The sequence below is a fragment of the Pteropus alecto genome, unplaced genomic scaffold (genome assembly GCF_000325575.1).
Source record: "Pteropus alecto unplaced genomic scaffold, ASM32557v1 scaffold45, whole genome shotgun sequence".
Taxonomy (NCBI): Eukaryota; Metazoa; Chordata; class Mammalia; order Chiroptera; family Pteropodidae; genus Pteropus; species Pteropus alecto.
In genome coordinates, this window is record NW_006442491.1 from 20,124,305 (window position 1) to 20,145,681 (window position 21,377).

The 21,377-nt window shown below is 45.4% G+C and overlaps 1 protein-coding gene, 1 non-coding gene and 1 pseudogene across 2 annotated transcripts in view; all 3 read right to left on the reverse strand.

Moving 5' to 3' along the window:
• Positions 1-1,685: 1,685 nt before the first annotated feature.
• The window catches only part of SNTA1 (syntrophin alpha 1), a 25,457-nt gene continuing 5,765 nt past the window's right edge, over positions 1,686-21,377 (reverse strand). Inside the window, exons 4-9 of the mRNA XM_006921722.3 lie at positions 9,177-9,381; positions 5,983-6,190; positions 5,705-5,835; positions 3,332-3,528; positions 2,417-2,604; positions 1,686-2,315 (exon numbers count right to left, since the gene is read on the reverse strand). Of these exons, the coding sequence (XP_006921784.1) occupies positions 2,223-2,315; positions 2,417-2,604; positions 3,332-3,528; positions 5,705-5,835; positions 5,983-6,190; positions 9,177-9,381 (1,022 nt within the window). The 3' untranslated portion in view covers positions 1,686-2,222. The remainder of the gene's footprint in view (positions 2,316-2,416; positions 2,605-3,331; positions 3,529-5,704; positions 5,836-5,982; positions 6,191-9,176; positions 9,382-21,377) is intronic.
• LOC112471328 lies at positions 4,078-4,194 on the reverse strand (annotated as a pseudogene).
• Positions 21,048-21,166, reverse strand: LOC112471114. Its single transcript, XR_003043216.1, has one exon. It is a non-coding gene; the product is annotated as a 5S ribosomal RNA (ribosomal RNA).

The window sequence follows — 21,377 nt, forward strand, 5'->3', positions numbered from 1 at the left end:
GAGTGGGCAAGGATGGATTATCTCTGCTTACCTGCATTTCCTCAGGTTTCTAGAACCAGCTCTGGCTCTGGCTTGTTGTGTGACTTCATGTGGGCCTTAGTTTCCTCACACGGAGGCATAATTAGAACTGCTTAGGCTAATACAATAGCCTCTAGCTACATGTGACTACTGAGCACTTGATATGCAGCTAGTATGCATCAGAAACTAAATTTAACTTAATTTAAATTAATTTTAATTTAAAAACTGATACTCAGTTTAGTTATTGGAAAACTTTAGTACATTTGGAACAATTTGAATATGTGAATTCACTTTTTTAAACTGTACGTTTTATGAAATCTATTTTTTATGAAATCTAAATACAGATCAAGTATTTCCATGAAATTTTGGCATCTAAATAGAGATGTGTTGCAGGTATAAAATATACATCAGATTTTGAAGACTTAATATGAGAAAAAATGTCAAACATTTCATTAATAACTTTTATATTATGTGTTAAAGTGATAATATTTTGGATCTATTGGGTTAAATACATTATTAAAATTATTTTCATCTTTTTTTTAATGTGGCTACTAGAAAATTTGTAATTGCATATGTGGTTCACGTAGTATTTCTATTGGCTAGTGCAGGGCCAGAAAGTCTCTAAGGTGAACAAGGGCTCTGAAGACAGAAAGGCCGAGTTTGAAAATTCAAGCTTAAACATTTTAGTCATGTGACTTTGGGCAAGTCACTCTTCCGCTGAGAGTCCCAGTTTCCTTATTTGTGAAATGGAGATCATTGTGTCTACCACAAAGATGTGTGGTGAGGATCCAATGAGGAAATGTATGCTCAGTGTCTGGCGAACAGCAAGCACTCTCAAATATAAGCTATCATTACTGTTGTCACTGTGATTTTCTGGACAATACAAGCAAGTAGGGAGTTATAAACATGGCAAACTCACATCCAGCCAGCATGGTACAGTTTCCAAAGACATTCCACAAAGCAGCTCTGAATGTCCTCCATCCTGCAGGAAAGGGGACAGAGACTCTCCTACGATGGTTTTAAAATAGGTCCACACATTCTTTGACATTCTTTCTTCAAGAGATGGAGCCTAATTCCCCTCCCCTTGAATGTTGACTGGGCTTACTGACCCACTTCTAATGAACAGAATAAAAAAGAAGTGACAGTATGTGACATCCAAGACTGGGTCATAAGAGGCATTTGTGGATTCCTCTAGGCTCTCTCCTCTCTGGGGAAGCCAGCTGCCTTGTCATGAGCACAGTCAAGCAACTCTATAGTTAGGCCCATGTGGTGAGGAATTGGGGCTTCCTGCCATGAGTGAGCCATATTGGAGACAGGTCCTCTAGCCCCAGTCAAGCCCTCAGATGAGAGTAGCGCAGCTAACATCTTGACTGTAACTTCATGAAAGACCTGTAGACAAGAACAACCCATCTTAGCCCCTCTCAAATTACTAATCCATAGAATGTGAAAGATAATAAATATCCACTGTTTCAAGTTGCTAAACTTGGTCGTAATTTGTTACGCAACAATAGATAACCAATACACTATCCCTTGGACCCTGTGGTTAACCGCCTGCTTTTCTCCCAGGAAAGGGGCCCCAGTCCTGGGTCTGATCCATCTTGGGACTCCAGGGGCTACCACAGAACCGAAAGGCCAAGGCACAAACCAAAGACAGTGGACCAGGATGCCCATGTGCTCACAGGATGTTTATTTATCCAAGAGTAAGGAGGAAAGAGAGAGGATGAAGGGAAAAATCAGAAGCCCCAAGGTGGTGGAGCTGAGAGAGAAATGAACAAAAAGGCTCCTCCTCTTTCTCTTGCCTCGGACCCCAGGGAACTCCAGCTTCAGGGCCTCTGGGGGTGGCTTAAGGGCTTCTAGGAGGCCTGGCAGTTAGTGGCTGGAGTCAGGATCCCCACAGGGGCAGGTCCCAAGCTTGGAATGGCTTCTGTGTATACAAAATATTTCTCTGCAAAAGGCACTGGTGGGGAGATGGGGGTGGGGGCAACAAGGAAGCTACCCATCACAGGCAGGATCCACTGTGTCCTGAGTCTGGGTCCCAGTCCCCAAGACTATCTCAGCCTCCCTCACGGGCTGGGTCTCTGAACCCTTATTCATTTCCTCTCCCTTCCCTCAGCCCAGTGGTGAGCAGGAAGTCAGTCAGTGGAGGGCCAGGTCAGGCCATGTGGTAGACACCCCCTCCTCAGGGATAATGCATCGGATGACCTCTAGGCCAAGAGTCCCAGGCGGGTGACTTTGGCCGAAAGGAACGAGTGGATGATGAAGACCATGGTTTTGGGGCACGAATGCAGGTCCAGCTGCTGCAAGTGGACAGAAAGAAAGGTCAGAAGAAAGAAAGGTCAGGAGCCCCATCTAGCCTGGCCTTTAGGATAGTATAGACCCCTCCCCCGCCCCCACTTACAATCTCTCCTTCAGCACCACCGAAGTCCAGGAAAAGGAGACTGGCACCATCATCTGAGGACATCTGCAGCTTCTCGAAGGGCTGTCGGAGCAGCACAGCTTGGGCCGCACCTGGCTCAGCTGCCCATAGTGTGAAGCCCTTGTCAATGTGCACAGAGAGGCTGCAGGGACGGCCATTCCATGTGCAGGCTGCAGGGAGGGAGCGTGGGCATGCGGAGGGTATGTGGGCATAGAAACAGCTGGCACTTCAGAGACCAAAAGCACTATCTCCAACCCCCACTGGTGGTTCCAAAAATGGGGATTGAATACTACCAAGGATGGGAGGCTCACTGTCTGTCATGCCATCTGTACACCCACCCTGCACAGTCACCCCCCACCCTAAAATAAGAAAGATGGCCTACAGAAAAATCACACCACAGTTCTAGTCCCACTTCTAGCAGCACCAAAAGTGAAAATGGGGAGCTTAAACTCTGCATGGACAGGAAGCCCACTCCCTATAAAGGCAACAGCAGATCCGCCAAGCATGGAGACCTTAGAAACCTATAGAATGCCCAGTTAAATGTGAATTTCAGATAAACAATGGATAATTTGGACATATTATACTAAAAAATACATATTTGTTGTTTATCTGAAATTCAGATTTAAGTGGGTGCCCTGTATTTTTTTCTGGCAACCCTACTCCAAGTGCCATCTCTCACAGCCTCATCAGCAGAATCACAAACCAGGGCAAGGAAAACCCCAGAAAAGAGTCTCAGTACCTACCAGGGCACCCACACATCCAAAATAGAAGGCCCTAAGAGACCCCAAACCCCGCTTCCTTTCCCCTTCCTGAAGCACCCTAAAGAAGGAAACTTGAATGTCTCTGGGGATAATAGGCTCATTACCAGAGAGCTCACTCCCAGACCAACCAACCCACCTGTAGACACCTCCTGTACACCCTCAGCAGCCCGGTGACAGCCATCCACCAGCTGGCGAGTCCAGGTAGCTAGCTCCTGTGGTGACTCCACGCTGAACAGGTGAGTGTCCACACCATGGCGTGTGCCCGTGCGCAGGGCAAAGGAGAGCTCTGCATCATAGGGCACCAAGCCCTTGGAGGGGCCTGAGTGTACCAGCCTGGGGCAAGGGGTATGGGGCCACAGGCTAAGCATGAGGCCTCAGGAAGCAGGGAAATAGTTCTCGGCCAAGGTAGAAGTAACCTGGGAAGGGACCCTGTGACTCCTTCACCACCTAATGAGTGGATGGGACTTCCAGACCAGCAATGATTGACTTACAGGAGACCATCTCCTGCCACCCACCCCTTCACTACCTTAGCTCCAGCTGTACCACTGTCTGCAAATACACCAAGCACAATCCTGCCTCAGCACCTTTGCACATGCTGTTCCATCTGCTAAGTACACTCTTCCCTGATCATCTGCGTTGCTCACTTCCTCACTTCCTCAGGTCTTTGCGTGAATGTCATCACCTCTGAGAAGCCTTCCCTGACCTCCCTGCCTAAAACAGTACCCCTGCCACTCACCAGCCTTATTTTTCACAAGGGTACCAGAAATTATACTTATTTCTTATTTGTTTCAGTTGATTTTTTTTTAGGTGAGGCAACCCTTGGTTGACCTCACAGACTGCAAGGACCTTGTCAGCTTACAATCTCTTATTTTTTATTTTTTACACCTGCGCACTCAATCTTCCTAGGTGGTCTCCCATCAAGTACTAACCAAGCCCAACCCTGCTTAGCTTCCAAGATCAGACGGGATCGGGCTTGTTCAAGGTGGCATGGCAGTAGACTCTGCTGACTTTTTAATTGTTTTTTTTTTTCACTAGAATATCACTAGGGTATAAATTTTTATCTAACTTGTTCACCATTATATTCCCAGCTAAAATAATGCCTGGCATATAATAGGTGCTCGATAAACATTTGTAGTCTGAATTAATGAGTCGCTTGATTAGGTCAGCAACCCATGACCAGCTTATCCCTAGTAGGCAGCAGGCTCCTAACACATGAGCCAGAGCCCAGCCCAGGGTCAAGAGACATGGGTGACAAGGGCCCAGACCCTGCAGCTAGATTCTCACTTGCTGTGTAACCTCTGGACAACAGACTTCAGAGTTCTGGCCCTTAGCTCTCTTTGCTCCTCACTACATACCCTCCCTCTCTCTTATAGCCTCAGTTTCCCCTTGGAGCTGCTGGTGATACCCAGTCTCCCATTTTCCAGCCCTGAGCTACAGACCCACAAGTCTTTAAGCATCCTAGCCAAGGTCTTTACCCATCTCCCACACACTTTGGACTCAACTTAGCATCTTGCTCTGACTTCCTCCCTTTGCACTCCCACCTCAGGTCCTGCTGCCTGCTCAGACACAAGCTCCAAGCCTCCCGTTCATCCATTCATCCTGACAACTCCCTCACCCTCCCCATCTGGCAAGTACTAAGCCCAGTTAATTTTACCACCCATGTGTTTTTCAATGCAAATGCGGCCTTTCTTCTCCATCTGCTGCCTCCACCCACTTCCACCACCTCTCCTGCAAGACTGCAGCAGCCTCCCAGCTTCCATCCTGCCCTTCAGGAGCATTTTCCACCTGGCAGCCACAGGGATTCTTTTAAAACACAACCCAGACTAAAACCCTTCAACTCTGCCACAACTCTTTAAGATAAATCTAACATGCCTTAACCAAGTAATAGAGGCTCCGCAAAATCTGGCCCTGCTGACACCCTATCTCATTTCTCTCCATGTCCTGCATAGATTCTACACACTGGTTATAGCACACTCATAGCTCCATGAACACACTACAGCCCTTCGTGCCTCTGTACCTTTGACTATGTTGTTCTCTCTGTGTGAGATGCTCTTCTACCCTTTCTTCAACAACAAGCTTGACTCATCCGTCAAAGTTCAGTTCAAATGTCACATTCTTCCTGAAGCCTTCCCCCACCAGGCCAAGTAGAGTTAAGTGGTTCCTGAAACTCTGCATTGCAAAGGCTGTTCCTGGGTCAGTCTCCCCCTACCCAGAGTGGGCGCTCTCTGAGGGTACAGACTATGGGGGTCAGCTCCCAGTTCCCCAAACAAAGCAGCACAGACTGGGCAGAATAGGTGTCAATGAATGAGTGACTGGTGGGACCTCATATCCTTCTGTTCCAATCCCCCATTTTACAGATGAGGAAACCAAGGTCCAGACAGGCCCAGACTTGCTTCAGATCACCTGGGGAATAACTCAGGGCAAAATGGGGCTGGAGTCCCCAGCTTCTGAGGCATATGGGGCATCACCCCCCCAAGTGAGACACACACTCCTGCCTGCCAGTGGATACCTGGTGGTGATGAGTGGGGCAGTCCGGGCTGGGCGGCTCAGAGCCTCACGGGTCTGGGGGAGACAGCAGTAGAGAAGCAGCTCCTTTTCAGTCAGCAGGGCCAAGGTGGGCGCTGTGCCCCCATTGGGTAGCTGCAGGGAGCAAGGCAGTAGTGAGAAGGGGCAGGGAGGAGAGAGGTCAGAGGGCCAGAGTTGGGAGACAGTGAGGAGAAATGGGAATGGGGTCAGCTCTAGAGGAGGGGAAGAGAAAAAAGGACAGGTCCCAGGCCCAGCAGGCACCTGCTCAGTCAGCCAGCCAATCTGCTTGATATCCTGGCTCCCAGCTGTGCTGGTGGCTGCCAGTAGTGCCTGCAGCTCGTCCTTGACCCAGGGCATCAGAGTGTGAATCTGGGCTTGGATGGCAGCTGCCCACGACCTTGCACTAGCCTCATCCTTGGCCCTCAGGAAGAGGGTGTCTTGGCCATCTGCTGAAGATATCTCCAGATACCTGCAGGTACAAGCGAGGTAGAGAGGAGGGCCTGTCCACTGGGTTGCAGATGTCCAACTCTGAAATCTGGCTCAAGAAACCCCATCTACTGCAAAACTAGAAGAAACCACAGGGGATGTCCATGAGAGAATCAAAAGCAATACTTGCTGCTGGGGCTCCAGGCACAGTTGTTGGGGCCTCATGGGGTCTAGAGGGTCTAGGGACAAGAGATTATGACATATACACACATAGGTATAGACACACAAACACACACAAATATACACAAACTCAAACACGGATGATAGGGGCCAAAATTATCCCTGCATGAAAGATTCCTAATCTTGCCCTTTTCTCATGGTTTCTTTTTTTTTCCTCATTTTTTTCCCCTTTTTTTTTTTTCTCATGGTTTCTAATGAAAGGTTTGTCTTGCTGAGCCAGCTTCCAAGTTCTCTTTTGTGGTGTAGGACCAAAGTAATGCACTAATTAGAGAGAAAAAAATACAGAAACTGAAGAGGCAGGCTTGATAGGCCAAGATGATAAAAAGAACAAGAGGAATGGACTAGGGAAAAGGAAGGGAGGGAGATGAAAAGCCATGCAGGCAAGTGTAGCAGAAGGGATTCAGGGAGGTACCCAGAGGAGTAGTGACAGGGAGAGGGTTTTTTTTTTTTTTTTTTTTTTTTTTTAGGGAACGGATTTTAAAATGTGTTGTGCGGCATTAAAGATTCACGCTTCTTTTGCCTTTCTATAACAGATGAAGTGGGGCAAAAACTGGAGGACAGCTCACACAACACCCACTCCAACCCCTTTCACCTTTGCCTTCCTCTACTGCAGAGCTAGAAAGCAAAAATACTTGAATTTCCAACTCCCTTGCAGCCAGGACTGGCCATGTGACCCAGTTCTGACCAATGACATATAGATAGAAATCCCTCCCTGAATGAAAGGTAAAGCTTCCTAGAAGTGGTAGTTAGACTTCAAAGATGGCCTCCAACAAATCCATCCCTCTCTGTATACACGGTTCATTTCTTTTAAGAAGTGAAGTTTATTTCTCTTCTCCTTGAACTTGTGACATGTTTTGATAAATAAAATGTGACAGAAGTGACGTTTTGGCATTCCCAAGCCACCGTGAAATCTTAAGAGGAAGAACAAGCTAGGCACCTGGAAAGGCCACACAAAAAGAGGAATGCTCGGCCCGCCCTTAGCTGAGGCAGCAGACATGTGGATGAAGCAGCCACCTTAGACTTCCAGCCCCAGAAGATATCACACAGAGCAGAAGAACTGGCAAGCTGAACCAACCCAGAACATAAAATTGAGAGAAGTGATAAATTTATCTTCTACAACACTAAATTTTAGGATGGTTTGTTATACAGCTGTAGAACAAAATATCGGGGGAAAAATTCCTTTCCCTTTTGCCTTCATCCTGTCAGGAATATGGACACATGCTTAGAGGTACAGCCACCATTCTGCCCCCAAGAAGAAAATCCACAATAAAGATGACAACGGAAAAAGCTGGAATTCTGATTCCTTGAAGGCATTCTTGAGTAGTGACAGTAGCCAAAATAAACAGCTGACCCCTGAACTTCTTTTTAAACATGTGGAACAATAAACTCCTATTTATTTAAGTCATTTATTGGGATTTTTCTGATACTTGCAACCCAATGTAACCCTAAGTAAAAGTGAAAATGAAATATTTTCCATTATATTTTAGTTACCAGATTATGTTTTCTTGACTAAGATATCGTGCTGATATGGGACCCCAATTATAATCAAGTTATACATGTAGTTACAAATGTGTGAACATGGTCAAGCACGTGTACATGCATATACATATGTGAATATTAACATAAACAGACACAAACTCATAGGCACAAATCTATACTCATCCCCTTGCAAATGCTCACATATACACACAAACACTTGCATTTGCATGCCATCTTCTCATGCAAACACATAGAAGTACATGTAGACACATGCCTCAGGTGATGTTCGGAATCAGGCTGGGAACTATGATTAACCTAAGGTTCTATGAGTCTCAGGAAGGACTAATATCATCTCATCTTCACCCAACATAAAAGGCCCCTGTTACGGAGCACCTGTTAATGACCTGTGAATTACCACTTCTTGCCTCATGGGGGCAGGCTGGGGCTGGGGCATGAAGTGGGGCCAGGAGCTTCGGATGCTGAACATTAATCCGCCCTCCAGGCCAATATTGGGTATTTGCCTGGCATTGAACCTCGGCTGTAACTAGGACCCACAGCACAGCCTTTTATGCCCATGCCATATATACACCACACCCAAAATGGCATACCCCACTTGATCAACATATATTCCATTCAACCACCACCATCATTCAGGCACCTGCAGCTGCCAAAGCAGAGAGAGCTACCTGGAATGAAGCAAGTTCCATCCCTTCCTGGTTGTGTGATCTTGGTCAGCTTACCTCCTCTCTCTGTCCTCATCTATAAAATGGGAGTGAAATAATAGGACTTTGCTCATAGGGTTGCTGTAAGAGTTAAATGAAATTTTATGCAGAGTAAACACTCGATAATGTTGGCTGGTATCAATCTTATCATCAGTGAACTGTTAAGAGCTGCTCAGATATGAAGGATGGTAACCTTCCATGGCCCTGACACAAATGTTACCAGACATCTCAGAACCTCAGGAGAGTTGGAAGAGCCTTGAGGAGAATCACTGAGTCCAACAACCTGATTTCACAACAGGAAATCTAAAGGTCAGTGAGGAAAAGGGAATCAGGACTGGAATCCAGGGCTCCTCCGCAGACCAAATTCCTCCTCAGATGTGAACTGCCCAGAGGAAGAAGAGGGGAAGCAAAGCACACCATCATCCCCATAACTTCACTCTTGCATCCATTCAACAAACATTTCTTAAGCATCTACTATGTTCAGGCATTGTGCTTGTCCCTTGCAACACAAGGAGTACCTTTCCTTTGGCCCCATCACCTAATACCAGAGGATGTCTATCTGGGGTGCCCCCCCAACCCCAGGCTTACCTAGGCTCCGGATCATTGGGGGTACACCTCCTCGACACATATGCCATCTTCAAGGACACATGTTTGGCACCATTGTGGTCCCGGGGTGGAGGGCCAGGGGAGGAAGGCTGCCGCTGAAGGGGTGAGGCAGGAGGTGAGTCCCAGCCAACTGAAGTCCCGCCGGCAGAGTTCTTGAAATATGGTGAGACCTCCTTCATGTACTTGACTGGTCAGGGGACAGGTTAGCAATTACCATGTGACATGGGCTCACATGCAGCACATATCATAAGTGTCACTAATTCATTAAGAGTTTAATATATGTCCAATATCGTTATCCTCCTCTAGGCTAAAGTCTCTGACAGGGCAGTGTGGTAGAAAATACTATATGCATTCCAACATCCATTCTCTCATTTTTCTCCTGGTTTACAGATACGTGACCACCTGGAAGAAAAACTACATTTCCCAGCCTCCTTTGAAGCTAGGTGTGACCATATAACTAAGTTCTAACCAGGTAAGTAGAAGTGTTTAGACCTTCGGGATGGCTGCTTAAAGGGAATAGACAACAACTGCAGCAAGGCAGTAAAAGAGCACTGAGACAGGAGTCAGGAGATGTGACGGCTCTGCCACTGTCCTATTGTCTGTCTCTATATCTTCAGTCTTCTCACCTGCAAAAAGGAGGGGTTGAATGAGATAGTCCTGTGGTAGAGGCACCTAACTGTCTTCCAATATAGTGATAACCTCCCAACTCAAAGCTTCATTTTCTGGACTCCTTTGCAGCTATAAGTGCCCGTGTTACTAAGTCTGGCCAATAGGATGAGAGCAGAAGGAAAGCGCAACTACCAAGTTCTGTCTATTAAAGAAAGGGGCATACCCTTCCTTCCCCCTCTTTTCCCCTGACAGGTTGAGCTAGCTGGAACACAGACTAGTGGGGCACCATCTTGACCATGAGGACATGAGCCACACTCTAAGGACGGCCGACCAATAAAAGAGAAATAAATAGATGCTAACACTTTAGAGATGTCAGGTCAGACTTGGACTGTTACCTAAGAAAGCAAGGAGCTTCTATTATATTTAAGCCATGGTATGTTATTGGTCTCTTGTTAATGCAGCATAGCTTGATCTAACCAATATAGGTACCTAGGGGCCCTCTTAGCTCTGACCAGTCATCATCGAGTATAGTGGATACCTTCAAGAAGAGCATTGTTCAACAGAGCTTTCTGTGATTACGTAAATGTTTTATATGTATACTGTCCATTACAGTAGCCACTAGCCATATGAGGTGTAGCTAACTTGAGATGTAGCTAATACAAATGAGGAACTGAATTTTTTATTTTATGAGTCAGACAAGGTTCCTTGCCTTCATGGTGCTTCCCAGCCTAGCAGGAGACACAAACCTCCACACAGACACGGGGGAAGAGGCTTTTTATTTCATTTTAATTAATTTAAAAAAATTTTTTAATTAATTCCAACACCCCCTAAGCTCCCACCCCTGACCTACGGATATTGCCGTCTCCCCTTAAAAACTGGATCTCTGAAGGTGGGGCATCTCCTCCCACACGTTTGGGGTACACACCCGGGGCCTGGCACACCCGGGGTATGGACCATGGCTCCACTGGGGCTCAAACCCAGGACCTTCTGTGTGTAAAGTAGACGTGCTAACCTCTACTCTATGGAAACACCCCTAATTAATTTAAAAATAAATTCAAATAGTCACATGGAGCTAATGGTGACCATATTGGAAAGTATAGTTCTAGAATAGCAGCCCAGAGCTATTTCTCTGCCCAACTGACTCATAAAGTCATGTTCTTATATATGATCCTGATTTCCTGGCTATGCTAGCTGGACCAGGGGTGAACACCTGACCCACACTAGGCTACTCGAATTGAGAATGGAAGGTTTCCTAGACTGGCGTCTTGAACAAACTTGCCATGACAGGCAACTACCTTCTGCTGTGGGAACAAAGGAGAGGAGGAAGCTGGTTTGTACATAGGAAATCAGTGAAGATGTGTGTCAAGAGACAGTGAGAAATCCCTGCCAGGCACCTGCTAATGTTCTAGTTTCTGATGATATTTGTGCTTTAGAAAGTCAGGCTACCATCTCAACAGGAGTTATATTTTCAACCGAAAGGGTCTTGATTGGCATTGGATCCCATGCCTTTCTAGAAAAGAAAGATCTCACTAACAATAGCAGCTAAAAGTGAAAGGCATCATGAAGACAAGGCTGATCTGAGAAGAGCTTGGTAGGAGGAGAGATTCAGAGACAAGTCGGTTTTCTTGAGCACCTGCTGTGTGGCAGGTATTGGACTGGCCCTAGGTAGGACTGGGATGCTGAACATAGAACACTAGCACTACCACTTCTTTATCTCTTGTTCATAGAAGACATCATGAATTAATCATAGTGTTCTATAGCAGCCATTATCAATCAATTAAGGCTGATAGGTAATATAAAACATTTTGATCATTCTTGCTACACCAGTTAGATGAGTCTGGCTGCAAATAATAAAATGTATGATAACAGTGCCTTAAGCAATAACGATATTTATGATTTCATATAACAATAACACTAGAGGAAAGCAATTTCAGGATTAGTTCAGTGGCTCAATAATACCAGATTCAAGATAAGTCTCTCTGCCACTCTCTTGGTCTTCCCCTCATGAGCACAAGTTGGCTGCCACAGCTCAAGCTAGCTGTTCCTTATATGACAAAACTCAAAGCAGGAAGGGAGGAGACAGGCAAAAATAGGGCTATCTCCTAAAACCATATCAAAGAAATAAATATTTCCATAAAGCCTTATATCTCATTGGCCCACCTGGGCTGCATACCCACTTCCAGCACAATCATTAGTAAGAAGGGATAGTCAAGACTTAGACCAATCACAATTTAGCCTCTGGGGTTGAGCATATTTCCACCCAATAAAATCAGGCTCCTGTTAGCAAGGAAAAAGAGGAAATAGTTAAGAAGCAGGCAACCAACAGTGTCTGCCACATATGCCCTGGCATCAAGACTATTCCCAGTTATCATGAGCAGCAGTCTCCTTACCTCTAAAATGAGCTATTAGGAAGACAGTGTGTATATCAAGGTAGTTAAAAGACTTGCTCAAGCACTAGTCTCTCTTTTCTTAGCCAGGTTGTCCCCTCTGCTGCCCTACTGAAGGGTGACTATGCCTGCCTCCCTCCTCTTCTCTCAGCCTACCCTGCTCCCATGGCATCTGGCTTGCGAGTCATCTGATGTTTGCAGTCAAGGCCCAACCAGTATGCTCAGGCCAGGATGGGGTGAGAAAGCAGTTCTTGGCCCAGGTCCCTGGAAGAACCAGATAAGAAGCTATTTCTGTCACAGGAGACTGCCCTTGGAGGCTCAGATAGGATCCAAGGCATACAGGGGGGAAAGTGAGAGAGCATTAGAAACCTTACCGGGGGTTGGAAGAGAAGTTATGCTGAAAACAAGAACAAGTTTTTGTGAGAGAACTAAGCATAGGTCCAAAGTTTTGGGGACTAGTACTAAAAATGACTCAACCTCATCTTTACAGCAATGACTTACCCCAGGACTGACTGTTGGATTATGTCTCAAGGAACAATGGAGGTGAGACACATCACAGCCTATCTGACATTTAAATCATTCCCCCAGCCCTTTCCTCCTTGCTAACAGAACCCTGAGCCCTACAGGCTGGGCTTCTTCCCAACCCAAGGGGAGAATCTCGATTGGTCAAAGCTAATCATGATCATTCCATTCTTCTTGCTTGTGATTGGTTTAGAAAGAAGCAGGTGATACAATTCTGGCCAATGAGATACGAGGGAAAGTACACTTCCTTCCTTTCTTCTAGCCTTTAGAAGTTGCTAGGAGGAGATCTGGTCCTAGAGCAATCATAATAACCTTTTGACCACAAGGGTTTGAGATCTACATATTGAAGATGGTGAGGCCTTAAATTAATCTACCCTGGAGTCATGCTACCTTTAGGTATTCCAGAAGAAAAACACTTTTTCTTCAATGTTTAAATCCCTCTGAACTGGGTTCCTGTGACTTGCAGATAAAAACATCCTGACTAATATAGCCCCCATCCTCACTCAGGGATACAACTGATCTCCTTGCTATAACTAGCCATGTCCCTGCCCAGCTCAAAGGCCAGCTCTGGCTCCCCTGCACCCTTCATCCAACTTCAAGGTTCTCCAGGACCTGGACCCTGCCTAACTCTCTGGCCTCATTTCCTGCCACATCCCGAATCTCACCATCTAGTCTAATCATACTGACCTCCCCAGCGCTCTCAGAAGACGTATGAACTTCTACACTTTTGAAAATGCAGTTCCCTCTGCACAGAATGCCCTTAGTACATGGCTTGAGGACAGGTATTCTCGGATTTGAAGTCCAGCTTCAGTACTGTCTAGATGTGTGAGCATGGGCAAGGTAATTCATCTCTCCGGGCCTCAATCTGCTAGTCAATAAAAGAGGAATAACAATGTCTACCTCAGAGAGATGTTAGAATTAAATGAGATTATGGAACAAGTTAGAGACTCAAGAAATATGTTTCGTACCTATCAGCCACACCTGGCCGCACTTCTTAGAACTCTATTGTGATTTTGTGTACTGGGGTTGTCCTACCCCCCTAAATGGGAGCTTCCAGAGGACAGAAACTGCGCTTGATTCAAACCCAGAATCAGTGTCCTGTGACTGGAGAAATAAATGCCAGGACAGGACAGCAGAAAGGAGAAAGTGCCACAGTCCAGGAGGTCACAGCTTAGCTCAGACATCACCCTCCTAGAAAACCTTCCCAGATGCCCACACTGATCCAACACAGCCATCACTTCTGAAGTCCTCTAGAGCCCATCCCCCTGTGTCTCTGTGGAAATCTGTGTCCCTGACCAAGCTGGAACACTGTGAGAGCGGGGACCTCATCTGACTCATCTCTGTGTCCCCAGAATACAGCAGGGATCTCCTATGCTACATGTTCAGCAAATGAACACTTGTCAACTTGGAAGCCAGAAAAACTGTTAGAGCCCCTGCTCACTGGGCTGTCCCTGAACTGGGTCCTCCTCCTTTCCCACAAGAACATGCTATAAATGAACAGCAACCCTGTCCAAGCTGGTGCCAGAAACGGGGCTTGGATTTCACAAGTCATTGGCCTGTCCCAAAGTGGGGGTGAGGTCCTAGAGGCCCCAGAGTATGGCCATAAATAGCCCAACTCGGAGGCCTCCTCCCTGCTCTGATTTCTGCCTGAGTCATCCTACCAGGCAGAGCAGGACTGCCCAAAGGTAGTAGCCTGGAGAGCTGAGGGCACAACCATGGCCTGGTGGCCAGCATTCTTGAGACTCCAAGGATAGACTCAGTGTTCACACCCTCCTGAGTCAAGGCCATGGCCAGGAGCCTAGTAAAGTAGTGATACATGGGCCCTTCCTCCACAGGGAAGATGAGACAGACACAAACACTGCCCCTTCCAGAGGCCCCGATTCTCAGCTCTGCCAAGGAGAGAAGCTAGGACCTAGCCCTGGAACCAAGAAGCCAGTAATAGATTTCACTAAAAACACAAGTAATAGACAAGGCAGGACCATTTGCCTGGCCCAACACAATTGGAAAGGAACATGTGTTATGGAGAGATGGAGATACATCTGTTTTGGCTCAATACAGTATCCCCAGTATTTATCCCAGTGCTCAATAAATGTTTGTGACTGAATGTCTTGGCTTTGAGTCTTGGCCAAAGCCTGTCCTCTAAGCTCAAGCTATTCCTTGTCTGTTCAGTGGGTAATCACTTACTAGCCCCCGCCTGAAATTACAAGATCTATCCATTTGCTTACTAGTCTATGGCCTTTCTCCTCCAACCAAAATGTCAGTTCCATGAGGGCGGGGACTTGTTTTCTTGTTCACTTTCATATTCCCAGCATCTAGAATTGTACCCGACATATACCAGGTAATCAGTAAACAAGAAAATTGTTATATGAATAAATATTGACAGGCCTAGGGCTTCTCAGCCTGGAGAGATGGCGTTGAATTGAGCTCTGGAGTGATGCAGGTTTGGGTTTAACTTCCTTACTGTGAGCTTGGACAAGTGACTTGGTTTCTGTGAGTCTCTATTTCCTCATCTTTATAATGGGAGCAAAATATATCTACCTTCCAGCATATTGAAATTTAATATCTGTAAAGCACTTTGTCCCACCTAGTATAACATAGGTCTTCAATAAATAGTAGTGTGGTTATTATCTCTGCTGCTGTTCTTAATGTGACAGTGTAAGGAGATGGGCACAGATTATGGTAACAAAGATTTTAATCCAGGTCCTGTCACTTACTATCTGGCCTTGGCAAGTCCCAAGGTTTCTCTATGCCTGTTTCCTCGCCTATATAATGGACACTGATACACCAGCTCTCTGAGTAAGGCATTGTAAAGATTCAAGTCCAGGCTGCCCACCCGCCCACAAAAGATAGTGTGGAGTGGACATGGGATTCCAATGGGCTCTGAAAGGGATGACCTTTAAAGTCCTGCTAGTCCAACAAGGCTGGACTATAAATAGTTCCCAGCCCCTGGCAGGCCCTGCAGAAGGGCTGACCAACAGAGCCTAGGTTGTCACACTCTGGAGCAAAAAATAATCTCACCTCCCTATACCCTTGTGCAGTATAGGGGGCACCATCTACCAAGATCCTAAAGGCACTTGAAATCTTTGACCTAACAATATCTATCTTGCAGGAACCCCACTTCAGATAAACGCTCATGGTACACAGAGAGGTCATGGCACAAATGTCTATAATGCAAGAGTCTCGGAAAACTTGAATGTCCATAGGTAAGGGCTTCTAAACACAGGATGTGAGCTTTCTGACCAGCAGACCATTCAGTCTTGTCCATGGCTATATTCCCAGTGCCTATATCAAGTCCCAGCATAGAGCCAAGGCTCTGTAAATATTCGGTAAATGAATGTATGAATCCCAATAATAGGATGTTATACAATCATTTAAAAAATGAAACAGAGCTACATTTACTGAGTTGAAAATATGTCCTCAACTTGTTAAATGACAAAAACAAAAATGGACGCTTTCTGAAAGTATGTAAAAATATCAATGATGGTTATCTCTATGAAAAGATAATTGCTTTATGCTCTTCTGGGGGCGGTTCTTATAGGCATATATTACTTTTTACATTTTTTTAAAATCTAGTTTATTTTTTAAAAATATACCACCACATTCCACATCATCTAAGCCAGTATTCAGAGATGAGGCCCTCGTCAACTCAGGAAGTGAAGGGTTCTTGGATCTTGGTAATGAGAGAATAAAATACTTTGAGTGCCTACTATATACCAAGCACCAAGTTCAACTCTCACAAACACATCTTCATCTAATCACATCAATTTAATGAAATGGAACCATGTCTTTTTTTAACAGTTGAATAAATTGAATAAACTGAGTCTCATAGGAGTGACATGACTTGCAGTGCAGTATAAATATTTAAGAACATATTTTGCATCTGACAGATCTGAGCTCAAATTCCATCTCTGCTACTGTGTGACTTTGAGCATATAGCTTGACCTCTCTGAGTTTTAGTGTTCTCATCTGCACAATGGGATGAACAATGTACCTAATTCACAGAGGTGGTTTTGAGGATTCAGTGAGATAACATACGGAAGGCACTTAGCGTAGTACCTAACACATTGTAGGTACTCCATGAACAGCAGACACTACCATCACTATTATTATCATTATCATCATTATCATTATTATTTCTTCCACCACCATCAGCAGCCTAGCTCGCACAGCTAATCTAGGCCAGAACCTGCCCCCAGAACCCCACAGGCATTTTAATCAAGATCCAGGGAACAGGCCACGGCTGGATTTAGCCAAGTTTTGCCTGTGGGAGTCACATGGCCCAAAACCGTGTGTGTGTGTGTGTGTGTGTGTGTGCGCGTGCGTGCGTGAGCATGTGCCGCGCCTGTGTGCATGCACTCGCACACCATGTAGCCAAACAAATGTTCCCTTTAGAACAACAGGTCTTTGCAGCTATGGGAGGACTGGACGGGGGCTCCATTCATGATTCTGTTCCCAGGACAAGTCCCACAGGCACGTCAGGAGCACAGCATGATTTGGCTAAGCCGAGCAGGGTAGCTTCAAATTAGCTGCAACCATTAATAACATCCCACTTTTGACAGTGGTGATGCACTGAGCCAAATTTGAGGCAGGACACCTGACAGTGTCCATCTCCCAGTGGAGAAGTCAGCAGGGGCCTGGCTTTGGAGTTCTGAGGACTCATAATGGAAATTCTCAGGAGTCAGGCCCAGCTTGAGCATTGAGTTCCATCTTAAACATTTAGGAAAGTCGACTTCAACTAACGAGGTTAAAAATAAAGTTGAAAGGGTCAAAGATGTACCGTAGTGATATTTCTCACTTCACCAAGATATAATGTTTGTGTTGGGCTCAGTGCCAGGCCTGGGGCTCTGAGACAAACTACATATGACTCCTGTCCTCAAAGACCTCCGAGTTTACTGGAGAAAACAATAATGCTGATGCTGATACGATGATGGTAAAATTAACTTTTATTGAATGTTTACCATGTGAAAGACATTGTATTATGTACTTCAAATGCATTGTCTCATCCTTATAAATAGCAAATTAAATAAATAAATAAGTACCTACTATGGGCACTGGCCTCTGCAAGTTACATGCATTACTTTTTAACCTTGCAAATAACAATGGGAGGTAGGTATTATTCAACACTGAAGCAATAACGGCCTCTGTAACCAGACAGATCTCAGTGTGAATTCTGAGTCTGCCAATTTATTGGTTGTATGACTTGAAGGGAGTTATTTATTCTCGACAAACCTTGGTGACTTTGTAAAATGGGGATTATAGTAATTTCTGTTACTGTATGTGCCTTTTATGTACATATTACTCTGTTCCTGTATCTTTTAAAAGCCTAATCTTTATGTGGGATATATTTTTCCCTTTGTACAAAGTATTAAGATTTACTTTATTAATTTTAACTGTCCTTTAGTATTATTTTTAATGCATCACAGGCTCACTGTTGCCGCTGGCTTGACAGCCACACTGAGGGTAGAGAAAGGGAAGGCATTTGGCTGTGCCCCCTCTTCCCGCAGGCCTGGTCTCCAAGGGCCCAGGCTGGCCCTGGCTCCAGGTCTGCTCACACAATGGGCCTCTCTAAGCAGCAGACAGAGGCGTGCTGGTTGCCAGCTTGGGCCCAGACTCTGGTCACAAACACACCCCTGTGACTGAGAATAGACTCAATATATTTATGCAAACCCCTGCCCTCACAGAGGAAAAGGTCCAGAAGGCAGATGGGGGGTTCCTAAAGTCCAGCTGAGCCCCTGACTTAGGCTGGCGCCCAGGGTTTGCCAGTGATATCTGTCCTAGGATGTTCTGAGGGGGCTCTGTACCCATCCAGCCCTCAGGAAAGATGTCCAGCTGCCCTGCTGAGTTCTCACCCAAAGGACAGACCACCCTTCTATGGCCCCTTGGAGATGGTCTTAGGAGTGGGATGGGGCAGGGAAGTTCTAGAATCCAGTGATTGGGTTCTAGAAACCTAGGCCCAGAGAGGCTCCCAAGAGCATTGGTCTCAGACTGGGGCTACTGCCCAGTCCTTACCTTTTCCACAAACTTTCCCATATCTAAAGGTCCAGCCACAATCCAGCATCCTAGCTCCCTCACATACTCCAGGCTTCTCAGATCAGCGCTGTGATCCAAAGATTCTTGACCCAGTGCCCACGTCCACCCCTCTGCTGTCCTGGGTGAAATCACTCCTTCCACAAGACTGCTGGGTCAGGAGAGAAGTTCAAAAGAGACTTCAACTAAGAAAAAGCTCAAGAAAACTATCAAGAAAGCCACAAGCTCCAGACTCTTCCTCTTATCCAAGCTTGCTTAAGACAAACCACCAGCCTCTCCCTCCCATTCATGGCCCCACCCATTCTGCAACTATTTGTGCCTCTCTCCAAACCAGGTTGATACTACTGAAGCCTCAAGCTGACCATGTGGGCCCCTGCTGAAAATCTTTTAATGGCTCTTCCTTCCCCTCCAGAGAAAATCCAATTCTTTTAGCATGGCATTCAAGGCCCTGCAGGATCTATCAATCTGTTTAGTCTCCTCTTTCTCGACTCCCTTCTTCACACACTAGGCTCAAACAATGCTGAATTACTTCCCAGACAATTCCCCAGTAAGTCAAGTCACTTCACTCCTCTATGGTTTTGCTCAGACAGCTCCCCTGCCTGGAATGCCCTTCCTCCACCTCATATCCACCTCTGCTTATTGTTCATAAAGTGCCAGCATCTCCTCCTCCAGGAAGTCTTTCCTGACCACCCAGAGAGAAGTAACCACTGCCTCTTCCTCCAGTCCCTGGACAGAACTAATCTCAGCATCTATGACACATTGGTGAGCTGGTGGGTTTGCTAAGCAATCTCTCTCACAAGATTGAGAGTGCCCTTGAAACCACTAAGTAGAACAATACAAAGGGAGGAGAGAGAAAGAAAAAGCAGAAGAGGGCTCTCATCCGAAAGGAAGGAATACTACGAGAAGATTACAAATGACTTGATGCTGATAAATATGACATCTTGGACAAAATGGACAAATTCCTTGAAAGACAGAAACTGCCAAAGCTCATTCAAGAAAAATAGATCATCTAAATTGTGCTATTAAAGACATTGAAATCACAGTTAAAAACCTTTCTATAAAGGTGGCTTCTTGGAGAATGCTACCAAATACTTAAGGAGGAAATAATATCAATTCTACATACATGCAATGGGAGAAGAGGGGCATTACTAACATTTATAGAGTGCCTACTATGTGCCAAATCCTATCCTAGGCAAGAGATAGGCCAAGCTCCACCTGGAGACCAGGGGCAGAGTTTGCCCAAGAAAGATCTTGTCCTATGAAAAATCTCAGAGAACATAAGCACTGGGGAACCTGTCCTGGGATGCTACACATCTTCCCTGCTGTATCCATGGTAGACTTTGCTAAACAATTCCAGTTCCCTTCTGCTGAGTCCAGACAAGACCTCCCAACCATTCTAAATATAGAACTCCTAGCAGCCACCAGGGAAGCTGACTCTCAAAATGGAAGCTATTGGTGATCTCTGATCTAAACTCAACCAATATGGAAACTAAGTAAGGGTCTTATCTAAGGCCAGAGATTCACCACAAAGCAGACAGGATTTTTAAGTAGTCTATGTGGAGACAGTGTTTATATTTTATCTCCCCACTGCCCCACCTCCAGATGGTGAGCTCCTTCAGGAGAAGGCCTGGGTCTGGTTTAGCTTTTGACTCAGTTCTCTGCACATTAGGTATATAGTAGGTCTGCAAATGTTTCTTGGCTCAGTGAGGAAGAAATGGTGTGAATGAGTTAGACGAAAGTCTTGGGAATTAGCTAACCCAGGAGATGATCCAGGCATCTAACACTCAGAGATGCTACTTTCTCAGAATGATCCACACCAAGAATCCAGATAGAGACATTCTCAACCTAAGGATGAGAGGCTGAGGGGGACCTCAGTGTGAATTAGAAATGTGTCTACAGTAGAAATTTTGCCATCTATAGACTAAACTATCAAACAGCAGAAACTAAAAGAGCGCTTCAAGTCAACCAAAATATGACATTTTGATGAATTTCAGCTGTTTCAAACTGTATTACCGGCTATAAATATCAAAGTAATGAGGCAACTAATAGTTTCAAAAAGTCTCTTAAAACCATAAAATATATGTGCAATCTCATTATTTAATTTTTCTGTGTAAGTACGATTGATAGACTTATGCTTTTAGGGACCAATACTACAAAGTAAGCTTTTCTAAAGCATATACTGTATATTTTTATTTTTTTTTATTTCTTATTATTTGTTTGTTTGTTTGTTTTGGCAAGGCAACCCTCGGTTGACCTCACAGATTGCAAGGATCTTGTCAGCCTACAATTCCTTATTTTTTATTTTTTATACCTACAGCACCTGGTCTTCCTAGGTGGTCTCCCATCCAAGTACTAACCAGGCCCAACCCTGCTTAGCTTCCAAGATCAGACGGGATCGGGCTTGTTCAGGGTGGCATGGCCATAGACTATACTGTATATTTTTAAAACTGCCTAGTAGCATTTAAGCAGATACACTCAAAATGCAAAAATAAAATAAAACAACTGCAGTTGGGGCCACAAGAATGTCAAAGATCACTCAGAGACCCTGAGCCTGTTTGCTTCTGCGGTCTCTTGAAGACCCCTTCGGGGAAACAAAGGCAACACGTCAGGATCTAGGCCTGGGACTCAACTCAGCAGA